General features: G+C 41.4%; 1 protein-coding gene across 5 annotated transcripts in view; it reads right to left on the reverse strand.

Moving 5' to 3' along the window:
- Positions 1 to 20,562, reverse strand: part of ANOS1 (anosmin 1) — a 675,260-nt gene that overhangs the window by 149,798 nt on the left and 504,900 nt on the right. For all 5 annotated transcript variants that reach the window (XM_049704920.1, XM_049704921.1, XM_049704922.1 and 2 more), the window contains one exon: positions 4,707 to 4,754. In XM_049704920.1, the coding sequence (XP_049560877.1) occupies positions 4,707 to 4,754 (48 nt within the window). The remainder of the gene's footprint in view (positions 1 to 4,706; positions 4,755 to 20,562) is intronic.

Genomic DNA, 20,562 nt, shown 5'->3' on the forward strand with positions numbered 1-20,562 from the left:
AGAAAGGTAACTGAGCAGCATAAGGTCAAAGGATGCTTATTTTATAAAGTAAATGCATGACTCGCATGCAAATATAAAATGAACAAGTGTCCACGATTTAACTCATGAAATACTGCAAGAACCAGTAGTATGTTACTGGTTCAAAGGAGAAATCCAAGAAATATAAATATATTCACACAAAAACAAATGCTAGAATGGATATACAACTAGATGCAAAATGGTCTATTGATGGGGGAAGCATCAACGCACTACACTGCACACAACCATTTGCATTTCCGTGGACAAGAATCACCTGCATTATTACCAGCTTTCTACGTTTACAGAGTAACAAAATAGCTCAAAGACGATGAGCAACGCAGATAACCTGCAAGGGTGCAAGAGGGGACATCCAGCCATATTTTGCTCATCTTGAAGCGCTCCACAATTTTTACTGGCTCTAATAATTGCGTTTTAACACTGAATTTTCAAAAATTAATTGTGATTTGATGTTTTCTTACTGTTGTTTACCATTCATTCATTCAACGAATCCTCTCAAGCTGACCAAAAATGTTCCACACAGGAGGCTAGAAACTGTCCATTTTTTAGTTTGAATACACCAAGATATGTCTTTGTACTGAGAGACAAATGCAACTGTACTGTTTTGTTTTTGACTGATTTTGCATATGTGAATGCAACGGCAAACTCTGGCAAATGGGCAAGTCCAGCCGGGCACTTGTTTGTGTACAGCCAGCAGGCAAAGAATGGTTCTTACAGTTTTTAATGGTTGGGAAAGATAATAAAATTTCATGACATGAACATTACATGAAATTCAGATTCCAGTGTCCAACCATAAAGCTTTATTGGAACACAGCCACTGTCCTTTGTTTAGGGACTATCTAGCACTGATTTCAGGCTACAGTGGCCACATGAGTAGTTGCCATCTGAGCCTTTATGGGCTACAAAGATGGAAATATTTACTATCTGGTCTTTTACAGAAATTGTATATGATGTGGACTTCCCTGGTGGTGCAGTGGTTAAGAATCCGCCTGCCAATGCAGGGGACATGGGTTTGAGCCCTGGTCCGGAAGATCCCACATGCCGCGGAGCAACTAAGTCCATGCGCCACAACTACTGAGCCTGTGCTCTAGAGCCCGCGAGCCACAACTACTGAGCCTGCGTGCCTAGAGCCCGTGCTCCACAACAAGAGAAGTCACCGCAATGAGAAGCCCGCGCACTGCAACGAAGAGTAGCCCCCGCTCGCTGCAACTAGAGAAAGCCCGTGCACAGCAACGAAGACCCAACGCAGCCAAAAATAAATAAATAAATAAATTTATTTATTAAAATAAAGAAACTGTATATGGATGAGCATTAGAATTCCTAACATATAATGAGCCCCTGAAAAGGTGCTTGGCGCATACCACATGCTCGGTAAATTATATGTTTATTTTCCTTTATATAATAAAGTAAAACTGCTGAGAATAGGAGTGTGCTCTTCAATTCCTTTATAACTCGCAAAATGCACAGACCAGGGTTCTTCAACCTCCCTCGGCGCTACTGAGCTTGGAGCTTCTTCACTGTGAGGGCGTCCTGTAGTTTGTCAGCATTCCTGACCTCCACCCACTAGATGCCAGTAGTGACGACCAAAAACGTCTCCCGCCATTGCCAAATGTCCCCTTGGGAGCAGAATCGCTCCAGCTTGAGAACCACTGGCCTCAAACCATGCAGGACAGTAAGTCACTGCTCTACATCATCTAGGAGCTAAATGATGCCAAAGACCCCTGACTTCATAGTACTGGCTTCATTATAGGAGGAAGATTTTCCTAATTAATAATAAATAACCATGCTAAGTTACATGGATACAAAATGGATTATAACCTTTTTCCTGAAGGTAATACAGTAATGACGTACTTTGGGGGAGGAAGAAAATGTACTGTATGGACTTCATTCATGGATTCATTCACAAATATTTGGTGAGCAACTACTCTGTGCCAAACTCCATTCTAGGCTTGAAAATACCACAATGAACAAAGACAACTCAGTCGATGCCCCTTGGAGCTTACTTTCTGGTGAAGGAGACAGACTCTCAGAGATAAAGGAACAACTGTATAATGTCGTGCGGGTATAATAAGGCCGAGGAAGTGTGTAAATGGGTGGGAGGTGACCTGGGAGGGCAAGGCTGAGAAGGTGGCATTTGTGCTGAGACATGAATGGGGTGCGGTGAGCTGGGTGACTGCGGAAGGAGCCTTCTGGTGGAGGGAAAAGCAGGCTTGATGGGGGTAAAGCAGAGGAGAAAGTTGGAGAGAGAGCACAGGCAGACAAGACAGGGCCGATGTTTTAGACTGAGTGAGGTAGGAAGATATTAAAAGGTGTGAGGCAGAGAGCAGCAAGATTCAGCTGATATGTTTAAAGGGTCTTTCCAGCAGCCACGTGGGTCGAGTAGAAGCTGGGAGACCCAAGAGGATGCTCCTGGATGGGTCCAGGCAAGAGATGATGGCAGGATGGACAAGGCAGGCAGTTAGATGGGAAGAAGAACTCACCTTCTGGAGGGATCCTGAAGGTGATGGGCTTTGCAAACACAACGAGAACTAATTAGAAAGTGTGTACTTTCTATAAAATGTTATGTAAACTTTATCTTTTAATATATATTCAGAAAGTTGTATCATCAGCATCATTTCTTGATTTGATGAGGTGTTTTTACTCTGCTGTCCGAATATTTGCTCAAAACGGTTTTTCAAGTTGTTGCTCTCTATACAACACAGCCTAGGAGATGGCATTCCAAACTTTAGTTTACCTCTACTGATTTGCTGAGTGATTCCAGGACATTATGCAATACGTATGTGCCTGAATTTCCCCATGGGTAAAATGGAGTTACCACCGCTCACCCTTCACCTCATTAACCTAAAAAGCAAAGGAAAAGCCTACACGATGCTTCATGAATCTCAGAAGAAGTGCAAACTGTAATTATCTGCAAATGTATCCCATGGTGATAATATCCAAAAGACATAAACTTTGATTAACATGTAAGATTCATCCCCAAGTATTCAGACTAAAGACAACCCTTAAATTTATGTTGGCTTTGTAATATATTTCAAAGTTTCTGTTGAAGTTATCTATGACTTACTGATTCATTTCTGCTTTCAGGCAAAAGGAATTGATTTCTTTTCTTGTCAAGTTCAGTCTCTCAGGTCAGCCTTGATCATTCAATTACAAAACATGGTTTAACAATCTGTATTCCCTAGGGCTGCAATGTTCTTTAATTAGGATATTTTAAAAGCAGTTTAAATGAACGTGTCCCATTCAAATTTCAAGTGTAAAAAAAAATTAATTTCTTGATGGCATAAGGAGAAAAGAGGTGCTTGTGAGAAATAATACTGATACAACAAATTATCATTCAAGTAATACCCAACTAACAAAACTGGACAAAAACACTACTTATGAAATTTAGTCAGCCTCATAGCCATACATTCATACACACACACACACACACATATATATCCTCTCCTGCAGTGATGACATAAACAAATTACCCAAAACACCAATTGAAGAACGATGAATATAATAGATAACCAGAAAATATCTTATCAGAGCAAATATGTATGATATTATATAAAAAGAGTTAAAGGATCATAAAACAGACATTTCATTTCTGCCCAGGATCCAGAGAGTCAGAACTAAGCAAAGTTTGTTTTCACCAAATAATTTCACATTCACATAAATAATTCTGTTCTGTTTTTAATAACGCTCATGTGGATTAAATGACACAACGCATGCATGAATGTCAGAATGTATCATTATAGTGAAGTTTTAGGTTTAGGAACATTATTCTACAACCGTTTACTTTGAGATAATTTGTTTGAAAGACCTTTCAAACTAATAATGTGCTTCATAAATATGCTGTTTCATATTATTGTGTATTGCTCAGATGAAATTTTGGTTGTAAAATCAAGGAATGCTTCAATTTTCGGTCTAATAGTCGTAACCATGAAAGAAATCTCATCAAACGCTATTACAATCCCAAAGTGCTGCAGTATTGATAGCAAGTTTAAACTTTATTCACTTATATAATCTGAATAAAACCGACTTTGAGACTGGAGCTGAAGCATATACATACATATATACTCTCTCTATAAACATATAAATATATTTAAAGATGGTGATGTTTGGGGACTGAGGTAAGAAATCTATGCTATGAAACATATGAATGAGTATAATGGTAACTTGAGAGCATGTGTGTGCAACAAGAAGTACTCAAAGATAGAAAAGAGACTGCTTAAAGAATCCGATTAGCGAATGAGCAATTCCCACACACAAACACAATAAACGCATACAAAACAACTTAGGTGTAAGGAGAATGCATGAAATCTTCTCGTGTAATCAGAAGATGTTTTCTCCTTAAAAATACTTTTGATTGAAATAATTAGAGAATAAAGAGAGAAATAAGGTAGTGTACAGTAATGTTGATATATGTATCTTGATTGCAGTGGTGGCCACACTAACTAAATCCATACATGTGATAAAATCTCATAGAACTATATACATACCTTGTACCGAGGCGATTTTCTGCTTGTGCTATTGTTCTACATATACGTAAAGGGTAACCACTGGTGGGAAATGAGTGAAGAGTACATGTGATCTCTCTGTACTAGCTTGGCAACGTCCTGTGACTCTAACAGTTGTTACAAAATGAAACGTTTTTTAAAATACTGATACAGTTGTAGGGAACGTACCTTAGAACACTGCTTGTGATTCTGGCACCAAACCAGGGAACCGTTGTTCTGCAAAAAGAAAAAGAAATATTGACTCATTAAATAATTTTCTATTTGAAATCTACATACACCTGTGTGTATTAATATAATTTTAAAATACCTGCATTAATGAAAGACCAATTTTGCCACCCTGATATATGTCCCTCTTCCTAAAACAGGATATCATTTTTTGCCCTTGACTTTATGATACAAATACATATAAAATAATGAAGATTTCAAGGTGTTTCAAAAGGAAAAGTGTCTGAGCCGTCTCTCGGGTGTGCTGAGCAACAGAATACAGACCAACAGGAAAATGACCGCTAGACGGTTCTTCCATAGTAAGTAGCTGTGGTAAATTTACAAGTTGGCATCCTGGAGGCTTTCAATTTTAACCAATTCAGTAATAAGTGTTTGAGCCTGGACGTCAAATCCCATGGGAAAAACCTCCTCTTTCCCTTTCACTGGGATGTGTGACTCTGGACAAGGGAATTACTATGTCTGTCCCTCAGTCTGTATCTGTCTGTAAAGCATAAGGACAATATCTCCTGCATGAGGTCAGTGGGATAACTAAGTGAGACACAATCTACTTCGCACAGCTTGACAGTTACTCAACATGTACCAAATACTAGGACTAGGATTTATTTGTTTATTAAAATTTATTTTATTGAACTATAGTTGATTTACAATGTGTTAATTTCTGCTGTCCAGCAAAGTGATTCAGTTATATAAATATATACATTCTTTTTCATATTCTTTTCCAGTATGGTTTATCACAGGATATTGAATATAGTTCCCTGTGCTCTACAGTAAGACCTTGTTGTTTATCCATTCTCTATATACAATAGTTTGCATCTCCTAACCCCAAACTCCCAATCCTTCCCGTCCCCAACACCCCTCCCCCTTGGCAACGACAAGTGTGTTCTCTATGTCAGTGAGTCTGTTTCTGTCTTGTAGATAAGTTCATTTGTGTCACATTTTAGATTCTACATATAAGTGATATCCTGTGGTATTTGCCTTTGACTTACTTCACTTAGTATGACAATCTCTAGGTCCACCCACGTTGCTGCAAATGGCATTGTTTCCTTCTTTTTTATGGCCGAGTAGTATTCCATTGTATACATGTACCACATCTTCCTTATCCATTCATCTGTTGATGGACACTTAGGTTGCTTCCATGTCTTGGCTATTGTAAATAGTGCTGCTATGAAGATAGGGGTGCGTGTATCTTTTTGACTATAGCTTTGTAGGACTATGATTTATTCCCTAGTATTTGAATTCCTGCTTGAAACTTGTCATTCCACATGACTAAAATTTTGGTGATGGTTGGACTGTGATATTTACATCAGATTGTTCTAGGCTGGCGTGGTTGTAACAGATAACAGAAACAGTCATCCAAAAATTAAGATGCTGTGGCCTCCTGTTCTTTGAAGTTCAAGGTTGGGTATGAGATAAAGTAGTCCATTTCCTGTATATGAATGCCTAAGCTTTTAAGAACATCGGTATGAATAGAATAGTATCACCTTTGTTTGCAGTTAAAAGAACACTGAACCAATAATATATCTTTTGAAAAATACTCTTATTACACGTTTATTGATATATAATTCACAAACACAAAAGTTACTTATATAACTCAATGGTTTTCAGAAGAAAGGTTGTGCGACCATCACCACTAATTTCTGAACTTTCTCATCACCCCTGACAGAAAGCAGTACCCATTAGCAGTCCTTCCACCCAGGTCCTGGCCACCACGAACGTACTTTCTTTCTCTATAAATTTACCTACTCTGGACACTTGTTATAAATGGAATCATACAATATGTAGTCTTCTGTGTCCGACTTCTTTCATTTCATCATGTTTTACATTGTGTTAAATGATATACTATTTTTGCTTCATCCACATTGCCATATAGGTCAATACTTCATTCTTTTTCGTTGTCACATTCCATTGTATGGGTATTTGCTCTTCCATTCACAGTAATGTATCTTAATAATACAGGATTCCCCAAACCACTGGGTAGATCTCAACTGTTTAGGATTAGAAATTTTCCTCTCCTATCTAAAACTCACTCAGCTGTAGATCTCAGTCCCACAGTAAGGCTTTAGCTATGAAATCTCTGCACCATATGGCCCTAACTTTCCCCTTTACAGTCTTAACTCCCCCAAATTGCTGAATCTCTGCAATTTTAGATAATGCGGTATCAACCTACTCATCCCCTTATTAAGGTCCACACATCTTCAGGGGGCCCTCATCTCTCTCTACATATCAATGTTCATCAGTCCGACAAACAAGGGCTGAAGCTGGAGCAGTATATGAACAGCCTGGGCTGAGGTTAAGTATGATCTTTGGCAGGGTTGACATCAGAGAAATAATTAGATTGGGCAGAGGCCAAAGCTGGACCAACAGTGGACATGGTTTAATTACTGGAAATGACGTGTTAGTAAAAAGGGTGCAAGAAAGAGGGCATTATGGGCAAATTGGTGTTTCAGAAAAGGAGCCCTTGGCCTGGTGACAAACTCAAAGTTCACAGTGGGGGTTAGGCAGACTGAGCTGTCGGTCATAAACAGGGTGACAACTGCAACAAAAAGCAGGGGCCAAACGTTGAGGAGTATATTTTCACAGGAAAGCTGACAACAGGGTCCAGGGCAGCTTTGGAGAACGTCACCCTCATTGTCTTTTCCCGGAAGGCTCTTTGGTCCATGCGGGGTTGGGTCCCGCTGGGACTTCCGAGGACCACGTCTGTCAGAGAACATCCTGGCCCCAACTTGAGTGCTCGGTGCTCATAGCCCAGAGATGGGAACCAGTGCGGTTCCTTCTAAAGAGACTCAGGGCTGAAGTGAATGGACGCCAATCTAAGAGACTAGGTCAGGGCCAGATCCTGACAAGCTCCTGCACCAGGTCTGAGGACCTTCTGCCTCCTCGTGTCAGGTCAGAGGGTCCGGCCCCTTGCTCTGGGAACCTTGACCTCGGACCAACTTCCACCTCCTTCCCCTCCAGGTCTGCCTTTTCCTGGACAGATGGGCAGGACCTCTGGATGCCTGCCTCTGCTGCATGTGCCGCACAGCTCTTGAGAGATGTATCACACCCTCTCCTGCTGTAGCATCTGTTTTCTTTGATCTAAGCCTTAGCTCCTCAACTAGAGTGTGTGGTCCAGCAGACCGGCCTTCCTGTTTGCTCTCTGCTTCAAAGTTTCACAGTAGCAACTGGACCTGCTCCTGATTCTCACAGAGGTGGCTTCCATCAAAGGCCATGCAAAGGTGACTGGGCCTGCAAAAGCAGGCGTGGTAACTGCTGCTTGCCCCCCATTAGTGGCTGACAAAATGTTACCCGTGGGGTAATATGCCACTGACCTGATTATTACCTATAACTATTACCATGATGACATGACTGGCCACATCTATATAGCAGGCACTCGCTCTGGTGTTGGACATATTCAGCCCCACATAACCATCCCGTATACGACACAAGTTTCATTTACCCATTTTCTACTTAAGAAACTGGGAGTCAAAGACGGCAACTAAAATACGGACATCCTGAAGCCAGTGGTTAAACTCAACCGTGAGTACCCCAGTGAGGAAAGCTGAGTGAGACACAGGGTGAGATTTACAGTGGGCTGTGAAGGAATCTCCAGGTTTATAATCTCGGAAGGAGAGCAGAATTGGTCCAGACAGCCCTGAACGCCATAAGCTCAGGGAACAACAGATTGGATGGATGGGCTGGAACAGACAATAGGAGAGGAGGTTGGCTGAGTAGGTAGAAAGCAGATTACAGTGGATTTTGACTTATTGGAAATAAAATATTTTATTTAGTAAATGTCAGGGGGTTTAAAAAGAAAATAGAGGATTCGATCTGTGAGACGCTCTGTTCATGGCACACCTTGGTTAGAATCCTTTTGCTCCCTTTGTAGAGGAAATGGTCCAACCTCAACAATAAAAGAATCCGGCAAAGACTCTCTTCAGCCGCCCAGCAAACGCAAACTCTGCGCCCCCTCCCATGCTGAAACACAGTGTTCCCTGTCCTATTGGCTCGAATACCCCAATAGCCACAAAGCCCATCTGTTGTCTACATTTTATTGGGAGTTAATATCAATGCATCTCCTCGACCAAAGCATTTTCATTTTAAGCACAATTTCCCATTAATCATCAAATGAAAAGCTGTCATTAGAAAGAAATATTCGGGGCAACAGCGAGCAGGCATGAAAGATTATTGTGATTATAATCATTTCTTTTTTCATTACTGAAGATAGGGTGTCACAGTTTGCTTGGGAAGATTAAAAAGGTAATCCATGCAAAGTATTTAGCAAAATATTTGGCACTGAGTTAGATATAAAAAAAAAATTTTTTTTAAAGGCCATTGTGATTATTGACGTTACTTCCTTTGTTTGCCATTATGTTTGTTCTGAGGAGTGCAGGAGAAATCCTGGACTTACAGTCTCCCAGCTCCTGTGTGTAACTCTCATCCTAGGCTAACCGGTTCCATCTTATTAGTGAGGCTTGGGGGGTGCGAGCGGGGCGGGGGGAATTATCACAGATTTTTCCCTGGGTGGTAGCAATTTGCCAATGTTTGCCAATGTGATGAGACGGCAATTGCTCTAACTGCCTTTAATTGGCCATTTGTATTTCCTTTACGGTGAACTGTCTATGTGTTTTACCATATCTATTTTGGATGGTTTACCCTTTTCTTAGCAACTGCAGCAGCTATTAGGACCAATTAGACTTAATAATAACTTGTCTGTAATAGGTGTTGTAAAACGTTTCCAGTGCATCACTTGTCTTTTGAATTTATTCATGGAGTTTTCTCTCTGCAGAAATTTTCTACACACACACACATTTCCACCTTATTTCCTTTTTGGGTTTTGGGTTTCCTATTGTTCTTAAAACAATCCCCCCCCCCCCATGTCAAGGTATTGCAGCTGCCCTATGCCTTTGCCTTTATCAATCACCACCGGCCATACATACAATTTATCTCTACAAAGAACTTCTACGAACCCTGCTTAATGGCATCAAGGATGTCTATAAGCCCCTGAGTAACTCCAGCCACTGTGTTTGGGCCAGGTGTGCACGTACACTGCACCATCCACCTACGCTGCTTACCTGCTCTTACCTCTCTTTGAGCAGGAAAGCAATGGAAAAAGACAAGAATCCGGTACATTTCAACATCCCGCCTGGGGGAAGTTTTTAGTTGCATTACAATAGCCTTCACCACTAAAGCCAATTGACAACAACAATAAAAAAGTCTTGCTCTGGCTAAAAGCCAGCAAAATAAAGAAACAAAGTACATTAGGCATGAAAGACATTTGCCTCTAGAATCATCATTGTAACCTCCAGGTAGGATCAGACAGCGGGACTTCTGTAATTATCTCAAGATTATATCCTGTATTTTATTGGTTTAACTAGATCAAACATGAATGCCACTCAATCCAACTTTCAAAGAGTCTATATAAAGTTCAATCAACTGCACCCAGACACTATTTCAATGATATTTTCAAAGTCCCTCCATTTCTAGCCTTTTGATTTTTTCCTTTAAGAAAAATAATTCTTCAAAAGCTTCAAGTAAACACTTCACTCAAAGACAGCCCTCCAGGGAAGGATAAAGAGAGATGAAAACTAGTTATCTAGATACAACCATCTGCAAAGAAAACAGAGAATTAGGACAGATCCCACTTGTTTTTTTTAGCATAAGCAGGGGATGGTGTGGAAGAGCCACAAGGCCTGAGCAGTGGGCAGTTTCGGAAACTCAGCCCTGAGTGACTGCCCAACAGCAGGACAGAATATTTGAGTTGAAACCGTTCCGGAAAACCCACAATAGACCTAAACTTTACAAATCAACCCTATGAAACCACAAGTAACTAGCTGTGACTCCATCGATGATTTTCATTTCATGTTAAATGTAAAGTTTCTAAAATGAAGGCATAGATTAAAATTTAGCAGCTCATTTTCATCCAGAATATTTTCCTATTACTTTGGAATTAAGCAATAAAATAGCTGATTTCGTTTATTGTTATAAGGATATTCCTTTCTATTGTCGATACACTCACAAAGTTTCTCACGTGTTCCACAGCAGCTAACAGAGGGGTCCAGGAAATTGAGACTCAGCATTTCCATGGCTCAAAATATTTTTTAAAATGAATCTTTGCTAGTGGTCATCACAACGATACATTCATTCAAAATATTTCTCAGGAAACTTAAATGCATATTGCTAAGCGAAAGAAGCCAGTCTGAAAAGGCTACAGTGTTGTATGGTTCCGACTCTATGCCATTCTGGAAAAGGCAGAACTATGGAGACAGTGAACGGATCAGTGGTTGTCAGAGGGTGAGGGGAGGGAGGGATCAACAGACAGAGCACAGAGGAGTTTTAGGGCACTGAACCCACTCTGTATGATACTGTAATGGTGGATACATTATACATTTGTCCAAACCCATAAAATGTACAAGAGCGAACCCTGACGTAAACTACGGACTTGGGGTGATGATGATATGTGGATGAAGGGTCGTCAAGGTAGCAACTGTACCACTGTGGGGGAGGGTGATAACAGGAGAGGCTGTGCACGTACAGGGCCAGAGGGTATACAGGAACTCTTTGTATTTTCTGCTCCATTTGGCTGTGAACCTAAAACAAAGTCTACTTAAAAGGTAAAAAAAGCTATGTGTTTACATCTGTTGTTTAGAGTAGGAGTTCTTTCACATGTTATGGACCATCCTCAGTAAATAAACAGCCTTTTCATTAACCAGTCCCCCTAAAAAATTTCCCTCTGAATTCTACCAATCTCTCAGAGTGAACTGAATTCTACAGGAAAACAGTATCTGACCGTACAGATATACCTCTCCAGACACCCAGCCCTCCCCTCTGGCCCCCACCACCGGAATGCAGGGCCCGGCCACGTGCTTTGCTTCACTTCTTCACACCTGGCAAGCTTGTCCAGGAACGAGAACCTCTGTAAGTGGTTCCTCCCACCCAGAACTTGTCCCCTCCCCAAGTCGACTCCCATGCACCCTTCAGGTCACTGCAAGGGCCACTTCTTTCAGGAAGCCTTCCCTGACTACAACAGCTCCCCTGTCGCACATGCTCTGCGCCTCCCTGTACTTCTCTTCCGACACACTCTGCACAGTTGCCAAGTATAAACATATTTGTGTTGTTTTTCCTTAGTGAGCATCACGACCACTCCCCACCTCAGCCCCGCCCATGACCTCCTTAAAGACAGAATGTGTCTATATCTCCCCCTCACCACTGGCTCCCTCATGATCTTAATGAATATTGACTGAATAAATAAATGAATGGAATAGGGAGTCATACAAATAAATTTAAACTTAATCATTAGATCATGAGGAACTGAAAAGAAGGAAATAAATAGATGGAGCTGAACAAATTTTTCATCTTCTCTGGGTGGAGCTTTTAGGAAATGGCCTCATTATTTTGTTTCCTGTAGAGTGTCCAAGAGATTGGGCCTGAGAATATGAAAATCTGAACAAAAACTTGTATTCAGAATCAAGTACAAATTACTTAAGAAACAGTCATGCTAATTATCTCTTTATAGATGTAAATAAAGTCATCTAAAGAAAAATTTATAGAACAGCAAGGGCTCGACGATGCCATATGGGAAAACATTACTTTCATTAACACTTTACTATGAATTTTAATAAGGAATATGCTTACAAATTCTGTCTGTGGGAGAACACTAAATGAGGACGCAACTTTTACTACTTACTGTCTCTGACAGAATGCTGGGACCCACCACAGAATCGGAGATGCTAGCTTCTGTTAGCACACCTCAGGCAGTAGTCTTCCAACTGTAATCTCCTCCAAGAGGATGTGCTAGTTCTGAATTCATTCTTGCCACAGCTATGATTTTGGGTATGTATTCACTGAACCATGTTTGGTCATAAAATTTATACTTTCAGGAGAAAATTCTGGTAAATTGTGCATTCTCCACAAAATCACATAAAGCCCTGGAAGATTCCAAGACTGAATAAATGACTTGTGCCGAAAGAAATCCAACCTTAGGTAGGTTTAGAGGGAGCATGAAATGTAATAACTAAAATTTAGTAAATGACTCGTATTACAAAGTAAGGGAAGCATGAGCGATCGAGTACCTATATAAATTAAACAACTCCAGCATTGTTCCTGGGAAACCGAGAAAACAAAGAAACGTCAGTATAAACTTCATTCTCTTCCCAGCTCCTCCTTCACAGCAGGGACAAGAAACGGTGTCGATGAAGATGAATGCAGATTATAAAGGCAGGCGTATGCTCAGACATCACTCTCAAGTGTTTACTTCGCTGGTAAATTGTGTGGATTCTCCCAATTCCAGGAACCTCTCCCCAGTCGCCATACCTGCTTGTCTGGAAAGTAAACGCCTATGGAATGAAGTGCCCAGGCTGGCAGGGCAGAGGTACAAGGGTTCAGCATGTAGGAATGACCATCTGCTTCGAAGTGCTGGAAGGGTTATCTCCAAGGTGGGTGGCTTGTGTCGGCCACACCCACTTCTGTTTCCAACCCTTACTTTGAAGGGTCCCTGACTTTAGTGCTGATCATTTGTTTGGGTGATGGTGAGAAAGACAAGACCGGGAAGAAGAGAAGGAGCCGTAGGGAAGGAAGTGGATGAAATAGGCAAGAAAGATAGAAAAGGTCCCGAAAGTCTGGGTTAAGTGGCATATTAAGTCCTTGGGCGTAAACACGAGATGCTAAAACCTCTCTAAAATTTAATATAAAAGCACATTTTGCTTTTGTCATCAAGAGGCGAAGGCAAATCTTCTGCATTCTTTAAGATGATTATAACCCAGCCACACTAAAGCCATTGGCATGAGGACTGCCTCTCAGCGGCCCCTTTGGTGGGTGCCTGAATGAAGAGGTGGTACTTTCTGACACTAGGAGGCTATGCTCAGTTATGTAGCTTCAGCTCGGTCTCCATGGCAACCACCGGGCCGGCCCGTCCAACTTTGGATATGCAGTCCCCACTAAAATCTGAGTATCCCAGCTACACCTGCAGTCCACAGGAGTTAGAGACAAAGCACAGAAAGAAAGTCTGGTGGACACGAGGAGGCAATGAGCTCTGGAAACATGATTAATGACCAGGATGCACTTGTTTGGACCTAGAACATCCCCTTTCAACAACCTCAGGAAAAGTCCTGAGATAACACACCATGAAGACATAAAATCTGATTGTTTCTGAAGTCGGGGTGCTTCTTACCCCAACTGCGATGAATGTGCACCATCATTGCTGGCCAGGTGGCAGTCATAACATAGAGGTCAACACTTTACACATGTGAACTTGGTGGTCACAGTTGTACACGCTATCACCATTTACACTGAGTTGTGTACCTTGTTGGTTCTATACATGTTGGGTTTAATTACTACTTAAAGTGTGACTTGAAAGATCAGAAAGAGAAATTAAAGAAACACTCCCATTTACCATCGCATCAAAAAGAATAAAATACCTAGGAATAAACCTACCTAAGGAGGCAAAAGACCTGTACTCAGAAAACTATAAGATACTGATGAAACAAAGCTGACACAAACAGATGAAGAGATATACCATGTTCTTGGATTGCAAGAATCAATACTGTCAAAAGGACTATACTACACAAAGCTATCTACAGATTCAATGCAATACCTATTGAATTACCAAAGGCATTTTTCACAGAATTAGAACAAAAAAGTGTACAATTTGTATGGAAACACAAAAGGCCCTGAATAGCCATAGAAATCTTGAGAAAGAAAAACAGAGCTGGAGGAATCAGGCTCTCTCACTTCAGACTATACTACAAAGCTACAGTGATCAAGACAGTATGGTACTGGCACAAAAACAGAAATATAGATCAATGGAACAGGATAGAAAGCCCAGAGATAAACCCATGCACATATGGTCACTTTATTTTTGATAAAGGAGGCAAGAATATACAATGGAGAAAAGACAGCCTCTTCAATAAGTGGTGCTGGGAAAACTGGACTGCTACATGAAAAAGAATGAAATTAGAACATTCTCTAACACCATACACAAAAATAAACTCAAAATGGATTAAAGACCTAAATGTAAGACCAGATACTATAAAACTCTTAGAGGAAAACATAGGTACAACACTCCTGACATAAATTGCATCAAGATCTGTTTTGATCCTCCTCCTAGAGTAATGGAAATAAAAACAAAAATAAACAAATGGGACCTCATTAAACTTAAAAGCTTTTGCACAGCAAAGAACCATAAACAAAATGAAAAGAAAACCTCCAGAATGGGAGAAAATATTTGCAAATGAAGCAACTGACAAGGGACTAATCTCCAAAATACACAAACAGCTCATGCAGCTCAATAGCAGTAAAACAAATAACCCAATCCAAAAATGGGCAGAAGACCTAAATAGACATTTCTCCAAAGAAGACATACAGATGGCTAAAAAGCACGTGAAAATATGCTCATCATCACAAGTTATTAGAGAAATGCAAATCAAAACTACAGTGAGGTATCACCTCATACCAGTCATCAAAAAATCTACAAATAATAAATGCTGGAGAGGGTGTGGAGAAAAGGGAACCCTTCTACACTGTTGGCAGGAATGTAAATTGGTGCGGCCACTAAGGAGAAGAGTATGAAGGTTCCTTAAAAACCTAAAAATAGAGCTACCGTAAGATCCAGCAATCCCACTCCTGGGCATATATCCGGAGAAAACCATAATTTGAAAAGATGCATGCACCCCAATGTTCACTGCAGCACTATTTACAATAGCCAAGACATGGAAGCAACCTAAATGTCCATTGACAGATGAATGGATAAAGAAGATGTGGTACATGTGTACAATGGAATATTACTCAGCCATAACAAAGAACTAAATAATGCCATTTGCAGTGACATGGATGGACCGAGAGATTGTCATACTGAGTGAAGTCCGACAGAGAAAGACATATTACCATATGATATCGCTTATACATGGAATCTAAAATAATGGTACAAATGAACTTATTTACAAAACAGAAATAGAGTCACAGATGTAGAAAACAAACTTATGGTTACCAAGGTGGAAAGAAGGGGAGCGGGATAAATTGGGAGATTAGGATTGACATACACACGCAGCTATATGTAAAATAGGTAACTACTAAGAACCTACCGTATAGCACAGGGAACTCTACTCAATACTCTGTAATGATCTATATGGGAAAAGAATCTAAAAAAGAGTGGATATATGCACATGTATAACTGAATCACTTTGCTGTACAGCAGAAACTAACACAACATTGTAAATCAACTATGCTCCAATAAAACATAATTTTAAAAAATGTGATTAAAATAATTAGACTAAGATTTGACATTGAAAGGAAAAATTATTCTGTGCTCAGAAATGCAAAGACTAAAGAGGTGCAGCAAATATTCATTGGTAGAAAGACTGAACGTGCACATTTTCATATTTTCTTGTAACTAATACTTTATAGGATTTAAGGAAGGAGTATGTCACAGGTAGATGAATCTGTGCTACACATTCTTACTAATATATGAACAAAAGGATTCACAATCTCATGCAAAAATGCAAATGAAGGCGGAAGAAATCTCCAAATCTCCTGGACCAGATGAAAGCTGTTAACAAAGCAACAAGATATGAGTGAGACCCAATGATGCTTCATAAATGACCATCATTAAACCATCTGTCATTATTCACAATCACTTTTTTAAAATCTTCGGGTTACGTAAGAATGGCTGTTCTGCCCACGGCTTCTTAGATCCCGTGAAATCTTGTATACAGATTATGTCAGCTCTCCACAAATCCCTTTCTCCTCCATACTGACATATCTTCATAGTTACTCTTCTGGGGACTATTCTCCCTTTCCCTAATCTGCAGCCAGGAAATAAGTAGTGAATGATCTATTAAACTGGTAACTATTTTCTAGAAAGTTGGCCGGTTTTGATAAGGAGCAGGGTATGGTCAGCGGATGTAGGAAGGTCTGCCCATGCCACAAACACCGAAGGTAAACCCGACGTCAGCTCCTACGATGTCTACATGCAACGTGAGTACAGAATTTGTCCTGACGGGAAGTTGGGAGGAAGGGGCTTCCCGTGCCCTTCGTTCTTCCCAGTGAGACCAGAACTGAGGAAACTTTCCACAAGAAGTGAGTGTAATGGGGGAGGGAATTTAAGGAGAGAAGTGAAAAGCGCACTAGTTGCTGAAGGAAGATGAGAGTTGAAGTTGACCCAAGGTACACTCGGAGGATGGATGGACAGTTCAGACGTTTACCTGCGGCTGAGACTGTGGATTTACAGTCACACCGCTCCGTACAGGTGTGTGATCTTCTCTGGCAGTACCCAACACTGAACTGACATCCAAGTAGGCAGCTACTAGAGCCTGACAGATTTAGAGTTAGAATTTTATAGCTAGAGAGTAGCCAAAGGGCAAGAAAATGAAACTACTGGGGGGAAAAAAAAGATTAAAATGATGCATCATGGGTCCTAGACAGGACTCAGTAGAAAGTGACAAGAAGGGTCAATGTAACAGTACTTTCAAACTTGCCTGGTTCAAGAATCACCTGGGAAATGTGTTAAACACAAAGGTTCTCAGGGACTGACTCGGCAGACCTAGACGCGACCCTGGAACCTGTAGCTTAACAGATGCCCCGAACGTTCCTTACAATGTGGCACATGTAGTAAACACTAGGCCAATAGGCTATCTCAACTTTGAGGGATTCCGGAATGAAGGTCTTGTGCTGAACGAGACAGAGCACTTGTGCAAAGGAAATGAAAGCACTAAAATGGTAGGTGCTTGTGCTCCGCATGGAAAAGTGGAGTTTAAAAAGCGTAAGACAGAAGCGTTCTGGTGGGTGAGAGCGCCAAGGTGTGCCAATGGTTGGAACTGTGGGAGAATTCTGTTCTACAAAATAAGAGTAATTGTCTGTGGGAAATACTGCCATGGACCACCCAGATGGCCCCACATCCCAACCACGTGACTGAAGTGAACACGTTCCTGGCTCCTGAGAGTGTTGAGAGCTGGCAGCTCACGGCTAAACTCCCTCTCTCCCCGCCCAGAAGTGGTACTTGGTTGAAGAGAGCTGACCCGAGGCCACGTTCCTTCAGGGAGAAGCCCGTATCCAATGCCTGGTTGATGCTGGGGAACAAAGGACCAACCTCGTCCCATTTGGGGTAACTTTCAAGGCACCCTAAGCTCCAGGGCATGCGACGGGACCCGCGGTGGCTGCAGTTGCTCCGGCCCGCAGCCCGCCTCCGCCTCCCGCTCCAGGCTCCGTCCACTTCCCCTGCAGGGCTGATCCTAAGAACACCACCCAGGAAGGTTCTGAGCTCAGATCTCAAAACCTCAGAATATGCTGCACGCATAACACCACCCAAGAAAAGCATGCATCTTGCCGTAGACATCGAGTGTGAGGGAATGCGCTTTCTCCAATGGAAGGGCTTCTGGGAGAAGCTAAGTCTCAACAAAGGCAAGCAGATATGAGGCGTATTTCTCGAAAAAGATGAGGGGGGTGAAGAAAGGAACCCCATGGTGGGAAGGTGTTAAGAGCAGCACGGAAGTATAGCCCCTCCAGTGCAGCAGAGGAAAGTGGGTTTATAGGAAAAGGCTGGTAAGGGGGTCAGCATTACAGCCCAAGGACACATCTCTTCATTGCAAGTCCCAACAAGATGCTCCTCGATCCACCAGGCTAGTTTAGGAGCCACCACAATTCCACTGCAGGTTAATACATCTTTCCTGAAACTAAGAGAGTTGTGGTCTCTTGAGCACGTTCACCGAAGAACATATTGTTTTTCCAATACGTTTCCACTTGTTATAGGCAGCTGTGTTAATCTGACCTTTTGAAAGCAACTTTCGTGTGAGGCTGTGTACCAAACAACTGAAAGGAACAGTGGAAATATTGTTTAAAAGACACATCAAAGTTCCTGTGAAGAGTTCAAACCATTATCAAAGGAGGAAAAAATGCAAGAGCAATGTGGAACAGCAATTTAAAAACGTAACTTTACGCAACTCTTAATTACATCTTTTACTATCATTCTCTGGAAAGACAGTGATGAGGTACATATTTACAACTCACTAAAGTATACTTAGGCAACGTTAAATGACTAGGAATATTTAGGAGTCTTCTTAGGCCTTTTCTTTCCTTAATTGTTGTTGCTCTTGTTGCTGTTGTGTTTTTATCGTGGGATGTTTTAGACATGAACAAAACAGAAAATCAGGAGAAATATTAACAGAATCTAAAGGGATGTAGTCAGCTACTAAAACAATGACTTCACAAGATCTCTGAGCTACAGAGGGATTCAATCTTGTCCTACCTGGGAAGGGTAGTATACAAAAGCTGCTCTTATTCATAAGCAATTGAAAACCAATTTATTATAGCAAAACTTATTGAGGGCTCTCCACCGTTCATCACATGAGCCACGTGGGATCCCAGAGCTCTCTGAGACCTCCTTCAACATTACTGACAGTCACGTTCTGTGCAAAGCATTTGCATCAGTGGGCATTTCTGTCAATCCCTCTCTGTGAAAGTATAAGATCTATTCGACTAGGACCAAGCCTGCTGTCTACGTACAACCAGGACGAGGAAAGGGACCCAAAACATGACTGCAAATAGGCACTCAAAATGTTTGTAAACTGTAGAATTCTGACTCAGACGCTACCCTATAATTACAAAACAGAGAAGACCTTTGAGGGTCATTTAATCCATCTTCTTGCTGAAAACAAGACACATGTAAGTCGTTAATGACATGCCACTGTCTTACAATACAAGGAACTTTCCAAAGGAAGGAGGTTACAGTGTCCCAGTAACACGTTACCCTGTCTCATCGACTCTTCCGTCCCTGAATTCCTATCTAAACCTCTCAAAACCATTACAGAGCAAAGGGGTAAGAAGTATTAACTTTTAGACCTTCTGCCTGCCAATATTTTATCCTCTAATTAACTTAACACCACTAATAACTCCAAAACATTTACAACACCTACAAAGAAAGGCCCAAACCACATGAGAAAGACGCAACACAGGGTCCATTCAGTCTGAGTCCTGAGAGGGAAGGCCACAGAGATGTTTCTCAACCCCACGAAACTCAACGGCGGGACCAAGACAATGATGCAGACAGCCCGCATCTTGGAAGTGAACGTGAAATGGGGAACTTTTTGAGAAATGCCCACCAGTGTCTGAGGAGAAGGGAAAGTGCAGAATGGGTGGGGAGGAAGGATGTAAGTGTCCAGTGATGGCACTAAACCTCGGAATGACCATGCCTAGGACTGTCTCGCCACTTGGGTCACTCATTATCACAGATTTGAGTAACACATGAAAGCCATCAGCAATACTGGCAACGCCAGGATCTGAGGAAAATTCTAGATCATGAGAATTGGGAGAGTTAAGGGAGATTCAAGACCAATGTCCTCTCTTTAGGGACGCAGATAGTGGAGTCCAGGAAGTCTAAAAATATGTAACACGTTGTTGATTCAAATCAAACTATTTTAATACAACGCACACCTCATGTGGAGTCAGAAGACCCTACTGAGCATCCCAGGTCACTTCTCCATCGTAAACTGTGAGCTCTCGGAAAAATTAGTTTCTTCTTTACTAAAATGCGAAGAAGAGTGTTTTTAGAAAGATCGTCGCAGAGACGTTTATGAAGACCCCTGGGATCATTTAAAGTCAAGACTACTGTCTAGCTGGCAAGATGCAAATCCATTGACAGGAGCGCTTTTCGCACAAGGAGCGACGCTTAATAACTTAGAAGAAGTTCACAGAGAGTTCTGGAGTCCTGCCTGGCTCACGGGACTGATTAACCGTGGAGAAGTCAGAATTCTAAGAGCGTTCAGTAAGTTTTGATTTAATGATAAAGAAAACGACTTTCAACTGTTTAGGAATAAGGTCAGTCGTGAACTTCTAT

Source organism: Orcinus orca, chromosome X (genome assembly GCF_937001465.1).
Source record: "Orcinus orca chromosome X, mOrcOrc1.1, whole genome shotgun sequence".
Taxonomy (NCBI): domain Eukaryota; kingdom Metazoa; phylum Chordata; class Mammalia; order Artiodactyla; family Delphinidae; genus Orcinus; species Orcinus orca.